Raw genomic sequence first — 17,534 nt, forward strand, 5'->3', positions numbered from 1 at the left:
TGTGTTGTCGTCATCATCATCATGATTGTGGAAAGCTGAGAAAACACCCTTACCTTGGTTCATATACTCCGTGACGATATAAATGGGCTCTTCAGACACCACAGCGTAGAGCTGCACCAACTTCTCATGTCGTAGTTTCTTCATGACCTGAGCTTCCTGCAAGAAGGCTTCTGGAGACATGGTGCCTGGCTTCAGGGTCTTAATGGCCACTCGCGTAGTCCCATTCCAGGTACCTAATCAGACACGTAGAGCTTATTTACTCAGCTATGACCTGACAAGTTGAATAAGGAGCTATTCCATAATACACAAACATACAAGAATCTCAGTTAAAACATGTGATGGCACCTTGACATTATAAGTAAAAGATGCTAGTTAGCCATACAGTATTTTTGGAATAACTCATTAGGGCTTTCACAATAGATGTGTGTATGCATAGCTCATAAGAACTAAAAGATATGATTTATAAATGGTTATATTTACATGGAAGCTTAATTCCGATGATGCACAATGGTGCTTGTGTGAGCAAATATTCATGTTTGGACAACCCCAAATCAGAAAAAGTTGGGACGGTAGGAAAAATCCAAATAAAAAAAAGAAAGCAGTGATTTCTAAATGTACTTTGACTTGTATTTCATTGCAGACAGAATGAACACAGGATATTTCCTGTTTTGTTGGTCAACTTCATTTCATTTGTTAATATACTGTACATCCATTCCTGCAACACATTCCAAAAAAAAATCCTGATGGGGCAATTTAGGGCTAGTAGCAAGATAAAACAATTAAATAATGATGTGATTTGAAAGAGGTGACGTCAACAGGTGATTGTAATCATGACATGGTACACAAATCAGTATCCAGGAAAGGCCTAGTGTTTGAGGAGCAAAGATGGGCCGAGGATCTCCAGTTTCTCAACAAATTATTGAAATGTTTCAAAACAATGATCCTCAAAGAAAGATACGAAGGGATTTGGATTTTTCACCCTCTATGGTGCATATTATCATAAACTGATTGAAGGAATCTGGAGGAATTTTGGTGCATTAAGGGCAAGGGCTCAAGCCTAAGCTGAATACCCGTGATCTCCGATCCCTCAGACGGCACGTGGTATGATGTAAACGGCGCATGGTATGATGTAAACAAACTAATATGTTGGCTATGTCAAGATCACGTGTTCAAACCGTCCAATAAAAACATCGAAAGGAACCGTGAGACATCCCGGAATTTTCCGATTCATTATAAACGATCTCATTGGCTGCCGATGTTGTCCCCCACCAGACGGACAAAGCCGACTGATTTTAATAAGCTAGGAGAAGACTCGCTGGACAAATTAATCCACATCAGCATGGATGACAGCGAGATGGACTATGAGAGGGTTGTCCAACACTGGGCCAAGCAAAAGCCAAGGAGAATTAATCTGCTTTAAAGGAGTAGAAAACTTAATTCATTAGTTTGGGTTTGCAGAAAGATTATCTACTTATAAACACTCTCACGAAGTGAAGTTGTCCAAATGTGTTAAATACAGCATAATTTCAAATAATAATCATAAGCATTTTTGGCAGTGTGATGTCACTGGGATCCATTTAACAAAAGGCAGCTCCGGATTATTCTTTTGTTAAAGGCTCACAGTGACCTCACACTGCCAAATACGCTCATCATTATTATTCGCAATTATGCTACATTTGACACTTATAAGCAAATTCCCTTCATGAAATGTGTTTAAAAGTACATCATCTTCCTGCAAACTTAAACTGTAGAAATTAAGTTTTCTTTTCCTTTAAATATATGTTTTAATCTTATGTTTGAAAGCTTCTAACTGAAACTTGGCTGGATCAAGCAAATAGTGCTACCACCCTTATTGAAGCAACTCCCCCAAATTTTAATTTTATGAATGTTACCCGACAGGGGAAAGGTGGAGGGATCGCAAATATATTCAAATTCTCTTTTCAATGTAAACAATCCTCACTTGGTGATTTTACATCCTTTGAACACTTATGTGCAATTGTTACATGCTCTCCTAACATATTATTATTAACTATTTATAGGCCTCCGAGACATTCAGCCAAAGTTTTTCTGGAAGAGTTTGGTGAACTGTTGTCAGTCATTTGCTTAGAGTTTGACTGTCTTATTATATCTGGGGATTTTAACTTGCATGTAGATAATCCTGAAAACACCTATGCCAATGAACTACTTGCACTTATTGACAACTTCAACCTTGTACAACATGTACAGGGGCCGACCCACTCTCGTGGTCATACCCTTGACCTCGTCATCACAAAGGGTCTTACTGTTTCTACTACTGTTGTTGACCTGGCCTTATCTGATCATTTCTGTTTTTTCTCTGATGTTTCTATGTCCCCTCACATTCAGAACAGCTCAATGACTATGGGTAGGAGAGTCATAAACGACAACACGTGTTCTCTTTGAGCAAGCTCTCTCTCAGATCTCAACCAAAATGTCAGACTCTGTAGATGATTTATTGGAAATTTTTAATTTAAATATGACCCAAAGTATGGATGATATTGCTCCATTCAAAATCAAAAGAGTCAATGATAAGCAGAAAGCACCATGGAAGCAATATCCAGCTGTTAAACTGTTAAAGAGAGAATGTAGAAAGACTGAAAGAAAATGGCGCAAAACTAAACTTCACATCCATTATCAAATCCATAAAGAGATGCTTTGTAAATATCATTATGAAATTCGTAAAGCAAGACAGTCTTTCTTCTCCAACATCATCAACAGGAATATGAACAATGCCCGTGTGCTATTTTCAACAGTAGAGAAGCTAACAAATCCCCCACCACAATTAGCACCTGAACTTCTCTCAGTTAATAAATGCAATGAGTTTGCATCCTTCTTTAAAGGTAAAATTGATAAAATACGACATAATATTGGTCATAATATATCTCAGTTGCAAATAATTGAAAAACTGCAATCACCAGGGACACAGACAGATAACTTCAACACAATGTCAGAATTTTGTTTAATTGATTATGAGACTCTTGAAAAAACTGTACAAAATCTCAGTTCCTCAACATCTGAATTGGACATTCTGCCCACCAACTTTTTTAAGTCTGTTCTACATCTTATAATTACAGATGTGCTTCAAATCATAAATACATCCCTAGAGACTGGCATTGTTCCTGTGTCCTTGAAAAAAGCCGTTGTAAAGCCCCTACTTAAAAAGAATAATCTGGATGATTAAATAACTACAGGCCAATATCAAATCTACCATTCATCGGGAAAATCCTTGAAAAAATTGTCTTCAATCAATTAACTGCCTTCTTGATATCAAACAGCTGTTTTGATAACTTTCAATCAGGATTTCGTGCCAATCATAGCACTGAAACAGCACTGATTAAAGTTATAAATGACATACGTCTTAATACTGATGCAGGCAAAACATCGGTCCTGGTATTACTGGACCTCAGTGCAGCTTTTGATACTGTTGATCACAACATACTGCTATATCGACTTGAACACTGGGTTGGGTTGACTGGTAAAGTTATCAATTGGTTAAAATCATACTTAAAAAGATAGAAGCTTCTTTGTTACCATGGGAAATTGTACCTCAGCGTCAATGTCCTTGACCTGTGGTGTCCCCCAGGGGTCGATTCTTGGACCATTACTATTCAATCTTTATATGCTCCCACTTGGGCAAATTATCAAGAACAATTCAATTTTATATCACTGCTATGCAGATGATACGCAAATTTATTTTGCTCCATCACCTAATGATTATGCCCCCCTTGAATGTCTCTACCAGTGTATCGACCAAATCAACAACTGGATGTCACAAAATTTTCTTCAGCTGAACACAGATAAAACAGAAGTAATTCTATTTGGAAAAAAATATGAAAGACTCAGGATTACCACTATTCTTGACACAAAGGGGATTAAAACAAAAGAAATGGTTAAAAATCTTTGTGTTTTCATTGACAGCAAGCTAAACTTTGACAGGCACATGAAAGCAATCACTAAAACGGCATTTTATCACCTAAAAAACATTTCCAAACTAAGAGGACTTATGTCAAAAAATGATCTGGAAAAACTTATACATGCCTTCATCTCTAGTAGGGTTGACTACTGCAATGGCCTTTTCACAGGCCTGCCAAAAAAGACCATCAAACGACTTCAGCTGTTTCAAAATGCAGCAGCTAGGGTTCTCACACGAACAAAAAGAACAGAGCACATTACTCCAATTCTAAGGTCCCTTCACTGGCTTCCAGTCAGCTACAGAATTGACTTTAAAGCATTGCTGCTGGTGTACAAATCTCTAAATGGTACAGGGCCCAATTACCTCTCTGATATGTTACAGCGGCCTAACCCAATCAGATCCACCAGATCGCAGCAGAAAAATTTACTGTTAAAACCTTTTGTTAAAACAGGGTGGTGAAGCAGCTTTTAGCTACTATGCAGTACAGCTATGGAACCAACTGCCAGAGGACATCAAAAATGCTCCTGCTGTTGGCAGCTTCAAATCTAGACTAAAAGACCAAGCTGTTCTCAGATGCTTTCTGCTAAATTATTAATATTGCCATCTCTACATGTTTTAAACTCTTTACTTTTACAGTCTCTCCATGTTTTAAATTTTACTTAACTTTTATTCTATTTTACTCTGCTGTTTTTTTTTTAATTGAACTTTTATCTCATTTTATTATTTTATTTCTACTATTGTTTAATTCTTATTAATTTTCTTCCCCATTTATTTTATGTAATTTTATTTTCTATTGTTTACTGTTTTGCTTTTACTTCTGTAAAGCACATTGAACTGCCACTGTGTATGAAATGTGCTATATAAATAAACTTGCCTTGCCTTAATCTAGTCCATTTAATAAAGTGCCAAAATTTAAACTTTATAATATGCAGTTGCCTTACTTTTCTTTTCAGTGCATCTTAGTTCTACATATATTATGGTAATTGCATACGAAACATTCTAAATCATTACAGTTATAGCAATACAGCAACTTATTTTAAGGTGGCAGTTCTTAGGTTCAGATCGCTTTGTGATCAACAGGTGGTCATGATGATCGATTCTCATTGGATTGCAGAAGATGGAGCAAACCACTGTTCATATTTTCATGCACATTTTTGTTACAACACTACTTGATCATAGGTAATTAAGGGATCCCCGTAGATTTTCAATCTATCGTATACCTCAGTAATCTATAACAAAACAGTTTAACTTGCATGTTGAACTTTAAGGTGAAATTTCAAATGTGTATACATTAATACTATTTAGGTCAGAAATCATTGAAACACTGGTAAAATCGATCCTATAATCATATATCTAAAACCTCTCAGAGACCCTGAAAATGCACCCGAGAGCATCTATTTTCAAAAAATTTTCCGGGGGAGCATGCCCCCGGACCCCCCTAGTTTCACTTCGCACCTTTGGCGCTTGCTTTCACACCATTGGCACTCAATTGTCTGTGTATTATCAGGCCAGAATTTAGGGCTTTAATTTTTTTCTGGGGAAAACACTGAAACTGTGCAAAAAAGAAACCTTAGGTTAACTGTGTCCAGAAGCACCATCAACTTCTCTGGGCTCGGAGGCATCTGTGATGGACCATCACACAGTGGAAATGTGTATTGTGGTAAGACAAATCAGCATTCCGAGTCTTTATTGGAAGAAATGGACACCATGTGCTCTGGACCAAAGACAAAAGAAGGACCATCCAGACTGTTACCAGGAACAAGTCCAAAAGCCAAGGTCTGTCATGGTATGGGGTTTGTCAGTGCCCTTTGCAAAGGTAACTTACACTTCTGTGATGGCGCATTAATACAGAAAAGTACATTGACATTTTGGAACAACATATGTGGTCTTCAAGACGACATCTTTTCCAGGGAGATTTCAACAAGACAATACAAAGCCACATTCTGCACACATTACAAAGGCATGGCTGTGGAAGAAGAGGGTGCCTGTCCTCACTGTCCCCAATAGAGAACGTGTGGAGAATTTTGAAATGAAAAGTGACAGTGACAACCCGGTACTGTTGCACACTTTAAGACCTGTTTGGAGAAAGAACGGGACAAAACACCTGAAACAATTCATCACTTGGTGTCTTCAGTCCTTAAACATCTTTTAAGTGTTGCGAGAAGGAATGGGAACATTACAAAGTGGTAACTTGGCAACTTTTTTTAAATGCACTGCAAGAATCAAAATTGAATCAAAAACCAAATCAACAGAAGTGGAAGATGACGCAACCCAATCACAGTAGCCATTTCCTGGGCAGTAATAACTAATTTAATTAAGTTAATTTAACAAGAACTCATTTAGCATAATTAGGAAGGTGATACAATTTTGTACGTGTAGTAAATATAAACCTGTGCTCTTAAACCCGTGATTAAAAGCTACCTGGAAATTCATCACAGTCAGATGTTGGTTGTTCTTACCCATCCAGACCTCTCCAAAACAGCCCTGTCCCAGTTTCACGTCTAGACGTAGAGAGTCACGGGGGATTTCCCAGGCATCCCGAGCCAAACCCTGAGTCTGTGGCGGCTTCAGAACTGGACACACATCGGTCAGGCAGTGGCACAAACCATCAGCATGCTCTGAGATGGAGGACAAAAGCGTGCGAGCAAGAGAGAGAGAGAGAGAGAGAGAGAGAGAGAGAGAGAGAGAGAGAATGACTGGGAGAAATAAGCAGTCATTGTTTTTAATGCTTAACTATTCCTTGATTATTTTTATATTTTGAATTGAATTTGTGTAAGAAGAAAAAACTTGTTTGAAGTCAGCAAATCTCACCACATCTATAGCAATGCATTTACTTCTAGAGATTTAACTGGGGTGTTTGACAGATATATTTGTTAATTGTTACTCTTTGCAACTAGCATTTAATGACTGATTCATGTAATCTTGAATATATTCAAAAATACTATGACTTGGAGGTCACAACAGGATCTAGGTGTGTATACAGATGTGTATACCATCTGCGTGTTGTGTTTCATGGCTGTAGCGCATTTCACTCTGGCGTTCATTGCTCTTGCTATGCTTTACACACACAGTCATGTTCTGAGAGCTAATCAAGCTAGTGACTCACTGCGGTAGTGGTTGACCAGCTGCTGAAGGTTATTAAACTGCGTACGAGAGGTAATGTAAAAGCCACCGCTGTCCAGTTTCCGGATTTTATAATGCTTCACGTTCATCCCTTTAACGTTGTCATAGTCCAGGACAGACAGACAGTAGGCACCTGGAGGATTGGTGCAGAACAGTGTGTTAAAATAGTGCTAAACACAACAAACTCCAAACTAGACAATACAACATCATGCATCTCTGAAGGGAAGTCACTAGGGGGCAGTGTTCCAACAACATTGACGTTCATGTGCGCACTATAGCATGTATTTTTTTCCTCATCTTCTGATTTTAATCTTTTCGATTTCTGTCTTCTCTCTACCATCGTCTGTTTAATGTGCGTAATTCCAGGGAACTGTGGTCACATGACCATACAAATCCGTCCACTGCAAATTAACCAAATAAAATCCATATATTACAGGCATTCAAATATCTGGCCCTTGCTTTTAGTTACGCGGTCATGGCTAGTCCTGCTGGAGTCCATAATTAGACTCTGCATATCTCCCTCTCTCTGTGTTTGCTGAGAGATTGTTGTGGATGGTACATACATGTCAACCTTTGGTCAATCAAACCTGTATAATCAACCTCCAAAATCCGTATTTACCTTATAAAATCCGTATAAGATGCAAATTAAAATAATTTACCTAAAATCTGAATGATAATTAACAATGATATATCCCAGTTACTTTTTATTCAATATTAATAACAATAAACCTTCAGAATGAATACAAAGCTCCAACGTTTGACAAAAACACAGTGTTATCAGCGTAGTTACGAAGGAAATACTTCGTTGTTTGGAGACAGGTTTCACCGAGCGGCTATTATGCGCGAGACTTCATGTTCGCCACAAAGTCAGAAAAATCTGTTTGTAAAATTACGTTATAATGACCAAATACAATGAAAAGTATTTTTCCAGTCTCACCTGTGAAAGGTAATCCCATGTGATCTCGTTTGGACGGTAAACCTGTTGGTAAAGTTAAATGCAGCACATGAATGAGGCATCTTTATTCTCGGCTACTGTCTAGACGCTATACCAGAGACGGTTGAAGAATCTCCACTTTGCCACATCCAATATGGCGGCAAGGATGACGTATGATTCTACGCAGAAGGCGGCGTCTGTGTTTATATGTCTATGACTTCCCGGTTGGCGGGATTCTCGCAATGCGGTGTGCGCATGATCAAAAGTGGAACGAAGTCTCGCTACCACAAGATAACACGCGATTTCATAAGACTCTTTACTGGCTGTCTGTGGTGTACAGTACGTTTGTAAATGTTATGCGCTCTTTTATCATCGTGGGAATTGATTATAGCTCTAAATAAATATTGAAGTTTTTTTTAAAGAATCCGTATAACTTTATTTATACGCCCGTATACTACGTTTATTGAATCAAATCCGTATAAAATACGGACATTCCGTATAGGTTGACATGTATGATGGTATCACACAGGTACCTGAAAGATGAACAGACATGTTCTTACTTGGATAACTTAAATACTGCACGTCACTCAAGTCCCAATCACCGAACAGTGAATGACTTCACTTTGAAATTATAGACAAAGTAAAACTCAAATGAAATCAAAATAGGCCCTGATGCTCATGACTCTACAGTTTGCAGCTGTGGATGGTTAACGACTCATCATTGTAATATCTGGGGTCATTGACACAAGCATGGGCTCTCTTTTGAGTCTGGTTCCTCTTCAAGTTTCCTCCTCATGACCGTTTAGGGACTTTTTCCTTGCTGCCGTCTCCTCCGGCTTACTAGGAACAAATTTAAATCTATATCCAGATTCCTGTGACATAGTCCATTGTTAAAAGTTCTGTGGAAGTAAATGAACTTGAATTGAATATGTACACACACTTTCTTCAATGGTACAGTATTAATCATCAGAGATGCACTATACAGCCAAAAGTGCGTGGACACCCACCTGATCTTCACACCCATTTAGCTGGAACGACACAATTCTAGAGAATGTCTTTGCTGTATAATTTACATTTCCTGTCACTGGAACCAAGGGAGTCAAACCTGTTCCAGCATGACCGTGCACCTGTGCATAAAGCTCCATGAAGACATGTGTTAAGGTTGGACTGAAAGGTCCTGACTTTACTGAACATCTTTGGGATGAACTGGAGCCTCCTCCTCGTCACACAACATCGGTGCCTGATCTCACTAATGCTTTTGTAGTTGAAATGAATGAAAACAAATCCCCAAAGCCACGCCCGAAATCTAGTGCAAGAAGAGCGAAGTTTAAAGCAGCAAAAGGGGAATAAATCTGGAATGAGGTGTTCAACAAATGCATGGGTGCAATTGCTCAGGTGTCCATTGAGAGTATAACATCTGCTGATGAATGCTGACAGCAGGATGATGACCTACTTTGTGTCAGTTCCTGTAAACACTGCCTCTTTTCTTCACCATGGGTATCCCCCACATACCTCCCACCTCGTCAAACTCAATCACACAGAAAGCTCAACCGTGCACACCCACATACATGGATCTTTAATGAGGTCAGTTGCTGTACAGGGTGCAGGAAGTAACAGGAATGGTGTTTAAATCTGTGTTCTGTGTGGCATCGAGTTCAAATAAATAAATGACTAGCATCACCTTGTTGGTTGAACGTGAGCAATCCAGAAAGAAATCAATCCGTAAAGTGAAACAAATCAATAGGATGGAAAGCACTTTTCTGTGTACAGTATTTTCTTCTATTTATATTGTATTTTTCATGATAATACCTGACCACTCACCTTTGGTGGTCTCACTCTCTCGGACCAGGAAAGTTCCCCATCTGTTCTCATGACTCAACAGCAACCGTTCAGAGTCTCTACGGGTAATTTTACCAAAGAACCACCTGCAAAGATGGAGGCAATTTAGATGGTGGCGGTTTATAAAACAGTGCTGCTGAATTCTCAAGTCTGATTGGTCAGAAGGTCTTGACTAGTTAAATAATATTGTCTGGCTATGAGTAGTATATCAGACATATTCCATTCAGCTAGCATGATACCAAACGATTTGAAGAGGAGTTCGGTATCATGCTAGCTGAATGGAATACATCTGATAGACCACGAAAAAAGCCAGCCAATATTATTATTATACATACACATTCTCGAAGGCCAATGCGAGCTTACCCGCGACTTGATGCTGTTAGTGCGGCACTCCAGTTACCTTCTAGCCAGCGTAGCATTCAGCAGTAGCGTTAGCAAAGGCCAACACGAGCTTATTTGCGACTTGGTGCTGTTAGTGCGACAGCCCAGTTACCTTCTAGCCGGTGTAGTGTTGGCGGAGGCCAGTGCTTCCGCAGTCAAGCAGAATATTATTTTCTTCCCTGTGTAATTTACTTAATTACTTTTAAAATCAAAATTGACAGCTACACACAACAGAGCGACCTGGCAACCAAAATTCTCTCAAAATCTTCCGTTTTTAACAAAGCAAACCTCACAGCCATGTGTGTTTACTAACTTTCACAGTCACTCGCTAGCGTGGAAGTTTTACATCTCCGATGTGTTCCTTTTCCAGTTTTTCGATGTCCATTGGTATGTTTTTCTCTTGTAAATATGCGTGAAGAATATATAATGAAGTTTTGATCACCTTTCGGTTGTTCAGCGTGTCTTTAGTTTCATTTTTCCAATTTATTTATTTAGTGCTTAAACCTAGCACTGGATTAGCCTCGTATTCCCTCTTTCCCGTCCGACAAAGAAATGATTGTGCACATGCGCAGCAGAAAAGTTTTGTCACTGGATATTCGCATGAGCTCTGACGTGTGATGTCGTGTTGTCTCGACAACGTGCAATATTGTAACAATATTGCATGCTCATTCTCCATTGGGTAGAGTGGTGTAATACATGGAGGATAAGCGATATGATATGATAGCATACAATATTATCAATAAACCCACTAGAAGGGAATAGAATACATGTTTTTATTCCATGGAAAAGTGTCCTGTATGTATAATAATTTTCTTTAATACGTTGCTCATTTGAATACTCAATTCTGATTGGTCAGTTATTTCTGCATCACAGACCATTGCTATGGACCACGACATTAGCAGAAGCAATAAAATCCTTTTTAAAGCAATATTTTGGTTCAAATTATCGGATTTCTTTAGTAAGTAGCCGTGTAATAAGCTGTGTACAGCGAGCCGATTATTATTGCAAAATAAACCCCCTCAAGGTGATTCAAGACCCTTCTGTTTGGCAGAATTGTAAAAGTATTGTAGCTATAGTAGAAAATTTGCGACTGTACAACAACAGTATTGATGTAACTTCCCTTTGGCTTCCAGTAGTCAGCCTTCCTGTTTTTTTCCTCAGTAAAATACATAAAATTCTTGTCTATGGTTATCGCACATGTGCTACACAGCCAGAAATTAGCTTGACTGACTTAATTTAAAGAAGGTGCTGCGTGTTATGGCTCAGACCGCCTCCATATTTATGTGAAGCGTATCTGGAGGAAGCACGAGGAAGAAGAATTACAGGTTATTGTGAAAAGGAAGTAGCCTCAGACGTGTGCGTGTGTGTGTGTGTGTGTGTGTGTATATATATACAATCAGTGTACTTGAGAACTTCTCAGTTGGTGATGGGGGGGGGGAGGGGGGGAAGGGTGCTAGAAAGCCACTCATGAAAAATCAGGCGAGCATGCTAAAGGATGATAAAGACACTGCTGTTACTGAAAGTAAACAAAAACACTTCTCTGAATAAAGTCTAAAAGCAGCAATCAATAAAACTAGAAAAAAATGAAGTAAATAAAAAGGCAGAAAATAACTATCAAAAATAAAAAGTAAGGGAGCACTATGTAGGGAGAGAAGAGAAGGAAAGAAGCAGAGAAAGAAAAAAAGAAACGGGTTACTCTTCAGCCTGGATGGAGTCAGACGGAGCGACGTAGTTGCTGGGGATGTATCCGTGTTGTCCTGTGGTCAGCGAGCGGGCTAGCCACCAGTCTCCTTCCCTGAAAGACACATGAACATAGTGTGTAAAAGAGTTCATTTGTGGCAATTCATATGAATCTGAAATCATGAGACCACATTGTTTGTAAAATTAATTGAAAAAAAAAAGTGGCACTCGTTTCAACATAGCCTAAAAAGTATTGAAATACAATAATTAGGTGGTTATAAAAATATAAAATACACACCGATCAGCCATAACATTATGGCTAGTCATCACAATTTGTCCCTAGTCAAAGTCACTCAGATCCTTATGCTTGCCCATTTTTCCGGCTTCCAACACATCAACTTTAAGAACTGACTGTTCTCCTGCCCTGTGTCCAAAATCGCTCACTCATTCACTACTCCCTACTCACTATATAGGGAATTACTAAATAGAGGTCTATATAGCGAGTTCATTGGTAAAATGAAAAAACACTTTCGGACACTACTCCGTCGCGCCGTTATTTACGTCATTACTGTCGCACAATTAAAACGTGCCAGATCAGTCGGCTGGTGGGTTTTCAAAATAATAAATAAATACATTTATTTTTTTCGTGGTGTGGTTTCCATCAAATCTTGCGCTCCGATTGGCTGGCGAGCTGGTCCGTATCCTACGATACGGACCCCAGTTACAGACCTCTGGCGACTCGCTCGTTCACAACAAAAAACATAGTAGATTTTTTTTGTCAAGATTTATCTTTTTTATAAGATTTATTTATAAGATTATCAAAAATCTTATAAATTTTTGCCAGCATTTCTCAGGAGAATAGCATTCATTTTACAGCATGGATAGCGATAACGACAGTCTTCACAGCGAAAGCGAGTTTTACTACCCTGAGGAAGAAGAAATAAAATAAAACATTTCAGGAGAAAGATAAAAACCTCTAACTTGCTAACGCTGAGCAAAAACATGGCTGAATCCTGAATGATTCAATTTTGTATAAATAGGGGACTACATAGGTGGCAAAATGTAGTTTTTTTTCCTGCCATGGAAGTGCACTTGTATACTGAGGAGGAAGCCATTTGCATTACAGCCATGAATGAGGATTCAAAATGGCGGCTCGCCTCAGCTTTCCTTTTCAGGCGCTCCTGTTTTCTGTTAGAATTTGGTAAAGAAAAAATAAATATATCATTTACCAGCTTACGGTCGGTCCGTATGGTGAAATACCGTGACCTTGGCCTTGGCCCAGAGGGCCTCGGTCAGTACTTTCAAGACCTCGGTCACGGTATTTCACAATATGGACCTCCCAGCTGGTAAATAACATATATATTTTTGTGATGAATACATATTATACTGAGCCTATTTCCCACATTAATAAATACAAAGTACCTGCATCTTTCAGTTCTTTTAAATCAATGCTGAATACTTTCTTCTTTGCCCTTGCCTTTTATTAAATCAAATTTGAGACTTTTAATTTGATTTCTTTCAGCATGACTGCAGTGCATAATGGGATATATTGCTTGGTTAGTGACCATCGGTCGTACAGTACTTTTCGTGATGCATTGTGGGATACTTTGAGTGCACTATATAGGGTGGAATAATTTTCACTATCGTTTCGGACAGCACTACAAAATGGCGTCCACGCTATATAGTGCCCTATATAGTGAGTAGGGAGTGATTTTGGACACAGGGTTGCTCTTTAATATATCCCACCTCTTAACAGGTGCCATTGTAATGAGATAATCAGTGTTACTCACTTCACCGGTCAGTGGTCATAATGTGATGGCTGATCGGTGTATATTCTCCATGCTACTTGGTCAGATGTTGTTGAAGTCAAATCACAGGTTTATATAATTAAATGCACTCTTTCATATGCATTTGACTAATAATAGCTAATTCAGAGGGACATGTAAGGCCATGAGATCCACACAAACTGATGAAAAAGTATGTAAATGTGTTTAAATGAAATGGTGAGGTTTTCTATGAGGCAGTGTTGAGTATTTGTGGAAGGACTGACAGTTACAGGGCTTTGTGGCTTCTAGGTCTCAAGACAAGCTGCAATTTTCTGCCTGATAATCTTATAAGAAAGCCTGATGAGTGAATGACAGTTTATATCTTCTATCTAAAGTAAGTGATAACAGGAACTAACTTGTTTCATGACTGTTCCATGACACAACTACAAAAATAAATTAAAAAAATGAATCGATCATTGGGGCAACACGGTAGTGTAGTGGTTAGCGCTGTCGCCTCACAGCAAGAAGGTCCGGGTTCAAGCCCCGTGGCCGGCGAGGGCCTTTCTGTGCGGAGTTTGCATGTTCTCCCCGTGTCCGCGTGGGTTTCCTCCGGGTGCTCCGGTTTCCCCCACAGTCCAAAGACATGCAGGTTAGGTTAACTGGTGACTCTAAATTGACCGTAGGTGTGAATGTGAGTGTGAATGGTTGTCTCTGTCTATGTATCAGCCCTGTGATGACCTGGCGACTTGTCCAGGGTGTACCCCGCCTTTCACCCATAGTCAGCTGGGATAGGCTCCAGCTTGCCTACGACCCTGTAGAACAGGATAAAGCAGCTAGAGATAATGAGATGAGATCGATCATTTGCAAATTGCAGTGTGTTCTATACCTTGAGGTTTTAATAAAATACCGTGAAAACGAACAGACTACAAAAATGATTTGAATTAATAATTATACAAATATTAATTTGACATTAGATGGATGCACAATCAGTACGTTTACATGGACACTACCATTCCCCTACTATTCCGAATATTTGGAATTTGATACGGGTCATATAAACAGTATGTTCCGTTTACACGAACGGTACCATTCTGCTACTATTCCGAATTTGATAAGGCTCGTATAAACAGTATGTTCCGTTTACATGGACGCCAACATGCTGCTACCATTCCGAATATTTGGAATTTGATACGGGTCGTATAAACAGCATGTTCCGTTTACATGGATGCTACTATTCCAGAAATTTGGAATTTGATACAGGTCATATAAATGGTATGTTCCATTTACACAGATGGTACCATTCCGTTAGTATTCCAAATATTTGGAACTTGATATGGGTCGTATAAACAGTATGTTCCGTTTACATGGACGCCAACATTCTGTTACTATTCCGAATATTTGGAATTTGATACAGGCCATATAAACAGTATGTTCCATTTACATGAACGTCAACATTCCGCTACTATTCCGAATATTTGTAATTTGATACAGGTCATATAAACAGTATGTTCCATTTACACAGATGGTACCATTCCGCTACTATTCCGAATATTTGTAATTTGGTATGGGTCGTATAAACAGTATATTCCGTTTACATGGACACCAACATTCTGCTACTATTCAGAATATTTGTAATTTGATACGGGTCGTATAAAAACGGTATGTTCCGTTTACATGGACACTACCATTCCCCTACTATTCTGAATATTTGGAATTTGGTATATAAACAGTATATTCCTTGTAGATATTCCAAATTTGGCCTTATTCTGAATTTAGCATTTTCTGATTGTGAGAGTTGCTGATATTATTCAGGTTTGACATTCATTCTTTGTAAACATATCCAGCGCATTCAGAATATGTGTTTCAATTGGGGTATTTACAGAGTTGACACACGACCCCTCTCTCGTCTGTTTACACTCCGCTCTGTACGTCGTACACAAACCAACTGGACAATCAGAGTACACACAGCTGCATGTAAACAGGAATATTAATATTGGAATGTGGAATATTCATTTTAATTAGCTGTCTAAACAGGTTAGTAAGAATATTACCTTTTTCAGAATAAGGGCAAAAAATATTTCAGAACATTTTGTGCATGTGAACATAGTGGCTTGATCTTAAAAAGTGACCGATGAAATTGTGAAACCTGTAAACAATTGTGTTTGTTTCCATCGCAACCTTGATTTTACTCTCCGGTGTCTTTGAAGCTGTGAATTATTAACATCCTCACAGAGTCAAAAAAGAAAAGGGAAAAAAAAAAGGCCTCATAAATGGGGAAGTTCCTGATTTAGTCTCAGCCTCCCCTGGCTGGAGCAATAACGCTGGCATTTACACCTCACACAAAGCTGCTGACTCAACACCACAACCTCCCAAAGTCTATGAGCAATCTCCCACATTCTTAAAACTCATTACAAGACGTCTGTTAGTGCCCGATTGATAACAGGCAACAAACGTTGTGGCGTGTTGGTCACAATGCAAGTTTCATGAGTTGTTCGTGTTACTAAAACAGTCTCTTGATAAGACAGCAGTGTAAGAACATGACTGATCCCAATCTGAATGGTGGATTAAAAACATGCTGGAAAAAGAAGAGCGGGGGGGGGGGACTGTGAATGAAGAAATGAAGAGAAAGGAAAACCTGCACCCTGAAGCTATTGATTTAATGGGAAGGAAGATGGCAGCAGCTTCTGGTCCAGTTTTGCACAGACAACAGTATGCTGTAATATGCACGGATCAGTCATAACATTTAAATCACTGACAGGTGAAGTGAATAACATTTGATCAGTGGCGGCTGCTGGTTTTTAAAACAGGGGAAGCCCATTTTACGCATTCATCGTAAAACCTGTAGGCCAGATATCAAAGCATAGAAAGGTGTGCCCCATTAGCATAGTGAACTAGACAACCCTACCTAGTGGCAGAAAGTATTTTTGCTTGTACATTTCATGTTATAGTCTGGCTTGCCAGGCTAGTGCCTCATATCCTTAATCAAAAATATCAAACATCCAAAAATCACTGGCTATTCAACAAAGAGCCTTGAACATCATATATTATGTTAAGGCAGATGTTATGCAAGTTATTGTTTTAATGAGAATTCAATGTCATAGACGCCGCAGTTTGGGGAGGGAATTTTAGGGGAAGCTCGGCTTCCCTTGTTGTCTCTGAGAAATTGCCCCTGCTACACACCCATGGTAAACAGAAGTCTCCACTGTTGACAAAGTTAGCTTGTCCAACTCCCACTCACTAAGCACAACTAACACAAAGCTTACAGCCTTATATTTAAAAGCACTATGGAAGTAGTGGATTCTGAATTGTCAAAAAAAATGTCCTCTCCGAGAATCACTTCATTTGTTTCTCCCAGCCCTGCTTAAAGCTACACTTAATCTTGTTATAATACAAACTATTACACATGCCTATCTGTTCTTTAACTTGTCCTTCACTTAAAAACTGGTACAAGAACCAGTTTGAATCAATTTGAATTTTGGACCCCTGTGACACAAACTTTGTACCCTGATTGCAAAACAACCCATAACCTCCTTGGCGGAGGTAACAAGTTACTGACTTCATCAGAAGGCCATGTTTTGAGAGAAATACATTGGCACAGATTGGTATAAAACTCTTTCTAATAGCACCTCTACACACCAGTGGCGGCTGCTGGTTTTTAAAACAGGGGAAGCCCATTTTACGCATTCATCGTAAAACCTGTAGGCCGGATATCAAAGCATAGAAAGGTGTGCTCCATTAGCATAGTGAACTAAACAATCCTACCTAGTGGTAGAAAGTATTTTTGCTTGTACATTTCATGTTATAGTCTGGCTTGGCAGGCTAGTGCCTCATATCCTTAATCAAAAATATCAAACATCCAAAAATCACTGGCTATTCAACG

General features: G+C 39.0%; 1 protein-coding gene across 7 annotated transcripts in view; it reads right to left on the bottom strand.

Annotated features, from left to right (window-relative positions):
• Positions 1–17,534, bottom strand: part of src (v-src avian sarcoma (Schmidt-Ruppin A-2) viral oncogene homolog) — a 409,402-nt gene that overhangs the window by 11,052 nt on the left and 380,816 nt on the right. For 6 of the 7 annotated variants that reach the window (XM_060937380.1, XM_060937373.1, XM_060937377.1 and 3 more), the window contains 6 exons: positions 11,905–12,003; positions 9,810–9,913; positions 7,992–8,033; positions 7,038–7,187; positions 6,391–6,549; positions 54–233 (listed from right to left, as the gene is read on the bottom strand). In XM_060937380.1, the coding sequence (XP_060793363.1) occupies positions 54–233; positions 6,391–6,549; positions 7,038–7,187; positions 7,992–8,033; positions 9,810–9,913; positions 11,905–12,003 (734 nt within the window). The remainder of the gene's footprint in view (positions 1–53; positions 234–6,390; positions 6,550–7,037; positions 7,188–7,991; positions 8,034–9,809; positions 9,914–11,904; positions 12,004–17,534) is intronic. The other variant, XM_060937381.1, reaches the window with a different exon arrangement.

Source organism: Neoarius graeffei, chromosome 13 (genome assembly GCF_027579695.1).
Source record: "Neoarius graeffei isolate fNeoGra1 chromosome 13, fNeoGra1.pri, whole genome shotgun sequence".
NCBI lineage: Eukaryota > Metazoa > Chordata > Actinopteri > Siluriformes > Ariidae > Neoarius > Neoarius graeffei.